The 3,455-nt window shown below is 37.6% G+C and overlaps 1 protein-coding gene across 1 annotated transcript; it reads right to left on the bottom strand.

Moving 5' to 3' along the window:
- Positions 1-452: 452 nt before the first annotated feature.
- LOC113293143 lies at positions 453-1,582 on the bottom strand. Its single transcript, XM_026541887.1, has one exon. The coding sequence runs from the start codon at positions 1,507-1,509 to the stop codon at positions 526-528; it is 984 nt and encodes a 327-aa protein (XP_026397672.1). The 5' UTR covers positions 1,510-1,582; the 3' UTR covers positions 453-525.
- Positions 1,583-3,455: the final 1,873 nt, after the last annotated feature.

Below are 3,455 nucleotides of genomic sequence, written 5' to 3'. Positions count from 1 at the left end.
TCACAACTTGTAAACATGGCTTGTCCTCTTGTAAACAAAATTCGCAGAAGTCGGCCTGAATTCGTGGTCTCGAAATAATTTCTGGCCGAACAAAAAACGTACGAGGATTACACCTTAAATATTAACTTGTCAATTTCTAACAAAAAAAATCACAAGTTAAATTGGGCTCAAAATTTGAAAATCGCTTATACAAGAAGTAAATCAACCCTTTAATCTTCAGCATGCCTTCTTTTGTCTATGAGTATATATTCGGACTGTCAAGAGAGAAATATGTAAATGCACTATTGAAGTAGAAGTAGAACGATTCATTTGTATGTGATCAGAGATCGATGGATATTACAAAAATATTATCATCACAACAATCATAGAATGATACAATCATTTTTCTCGAACAAAAGGTAAAAACTTAACATACCCAAAAATATAACATAAAAAAACACCTAAAACTGGAAAACAGAATATATTCACAATTACTGAAAAATCTAGGGTTTTACTATTGTGTTCCAGTGATTGGTTACAACTCTTTTAACGACCTAAGCTCAAAGCAGCTTTAACATCTAACCTCCATGCAAAACCACCACCACTGTCGTTCATTTTCCAAACATCACAAGGTACAATCAACGAGTGCCTCTCCTTCTTACACGTATACTGTAATCTAACCCTACAAACAAACCCTTCACATCTCGACGGTAAAGATTCGTTATCTTTCGTTACCAACCACACCATTTCCGGTCTCTGTTCTCCGCCATAACCGAACCCATCTTGATTCACTAGTTTTCTGTACGCTTCGTTGGTCCATTTCACTCTATTCAAACTGTCAGATATGAATCCAGGACACGCGTCTTTCTCTAGATTAATCTTTTTTTCTTCGTCAGTTCTTCCTAAAAACCCTAACCCTATCTCTTGATCACCGAATGTTTCAGTTATACACTTCACAGTTACACATGATCCTACTGGTCTTACTGGCTGTGGAATCACAACCGTCCGATCTGTTGATGATGATGATGTTGATGTTGATAGTGCAGCAGAACCACCACCTGATCCGCCTGACCCTCCACTACTAGCTGGACTACTGCCGTTTTGGCTCCATGTTGCAGCAGGTACATAACTAGTCAGATGACTCAACGGTAGAAGTGATGATGGTGAAGATGATGCTTCGCCAGTGGGTTTCTCTGGTAATAATGATAAAGTAACAACAGCATCTTGATCATCTTGATGAAGATGATGATCTGATAATAGTCTTCTCTTTTTGGAATTATTATTGTTATTACTGCTACTACTATTTTTTCTAGTTTTTGTAGCATCTTTGACATACCTTCGTTTAGTTCTACCACCATTTTTGATAAGCACATCAGATTTCTCCGACGTTTTATCACCGGAAACTGATCCACTCACATCTGGCTTTGGTGCTATTGGTCGGAATCTCAACATTATCCGATCAATCTTTGATGTATCGTACGGATTCCTCCCATCGTATCTTGCTATACAACAACCTCCTCTACCGTCCATCTCTATCTATGAGAAATATTTTCTATGAATCTGAATATACGTGATTGATAAATGAGAACGGAAAAACTCTGAACGTGATGATGATAATGAGCAATGGAAGAGAATTAATGGGGGAAGATATTTATAGTAACCATAACGAGGACACGTATAAGAACCGACACGTGTATAGGCAAAGATATGAACAGCTCAAAAACAGGACTGGTTGAGAAATGAAACGTGGCTTTTATGAACATTAATAGAAACGGGACCCACGTGAACAGCAGTAAGAAAACGAAATCTGGCACCCCATTGATCCGCCAGAACTGTGCAACTTTGAAAACCAATCAGCATCGGCCTTAATGCGAACCGTTTTAGTGTTCCCATGCAGTGAGTCATTGATTTCTCTTTTGGCTAAACAACAAAAGAAATGCCGATGACTCATCACCTCAATGCATGTTCTGTCTCCTCTCTTGCACTCTTCCTTGTACTGTACTTCTCTAATTCTCTTGTGCATTTGAATAAGAGAGAAACAGGATAAACTAGTTGTCACGTCCCTAGTTAGTAAGTTCGCGAATGATTCGCGAATCATTCGCGAATTTTTCCGTATCACGAATTTTACCGTCTTATTCGCGTACGTTTGCAACTCCGAACCCAAGTCGCGTATTATGTGGCATTCCCGAATTATTCGCGAACCGTTCACGAATTTTACGTATCCCGAATAATACGTCCGCTTAATTCGCCATAAATTCTTTAGCTTTTACTTTTCAAAGACTCCATTTTTTGGGCTTTACTGCCTCCCGAGCATACACGACCGAATATTAGACGTGTTGTGATTTTTATGAAACAAAAACGACTGAAGAGATTTGAAGGTGAAGGTGAGAGAGATCTCAAACTCACTAACCAAGCATCTAAACCACCATACGACGTCCTCTTGGATAACTAATGTTGTATATATTATTAATATCATCATATTAAGTTTATTTTTTCTTTAAATAACTCACACATATGCATAAAAATTGGTCTATGACCTTATAAATACAAATTATTTGTTATATATAGATACCGAATTTTCAGAGCCGAACTCACATTTATAAATCGAATCATACACGTACGTATGCCGTTCCGAATTACTGACGAATCACGTCCCGTTGACCGAATTTTAGACCGAATCTGAATTTTACAAAACCGTATAATACTCGTACGTTTGTCGTTCCGTACGTTTGTCGAATCCCGAATTGCTAACTAGGGTCACGTCATGGGTTTCAAAATTGTGGTCGTAATGCAGTGTATTTGATGTGATTATCTATTATTTAGTGTTAATTAATTTGTCTGTCTAATCCAATAGTTCTGATGATGAAATATGGTCTTGATATTGGAAAATCCATGCATTTTTTTTTTGAGGAGGACCCCAAGTTGATTCTGGTAGGTTTTAGTATTACGTCTCCTAAATTCTAATTTGATGGTGACATACACAAACAACATCGATTATTTGCCAATTCTGGAGTGGTGAGGGTGGGGGAGATGCAATCAAATCATAATATTTGTGGATAGAAATTTATTTTGTTCATTATGTATATATATATGGATGGATATGGAAATAACTTTGACAAAGACTTCTGTTTAGTGGATTCACTTATACAATCGACTGATTTTAAGAGGTAAATCTCTTAGTGCTACAATGTAATGTGTTAAGTGGATTCGTTTGTCCCGTGTATTGGTAAAAAGGCTTAGCACTACCAAGAGCATATATGAATTCCACTTGAGCCGCAGTGATAAAGATTTTCTTTCATGCGCTTTGCTATCGTTTGCAGCTCAAAATGATTCGGTCGAGATTACAGGCGAAAGACCGATACGGAACCAAAACAGAAAAAGAATCCCTTGCAACAAAGACAGTTCTTTGGGTTGTGTACGATGGGGCGGTGTGCGAACCCCTTTTTTTCCTTATATTCTTTCTATATGGTCACAAA

Source organism: Papaver somniferum, chromosome 7, assembly GCF_003573695.1.
Source record: "Papaver somniferum cultivar HN1 chromosome 7, ASM357369v1, whole genome shotgun sequence".
NCBI classification, from domain to species: domain Eukaryota; kingdom Viridiplantae; phylum Streptophyta; class Magnoliopsida; order Ranunculales; family Papaveraceae; genus Papaver; species Papaver somniferum.
The sequence above is the reverse complement of the archived record's forward strand: the minus strand, read 5'-3'. Positions and strand labels throughout refer to the sequence as shown.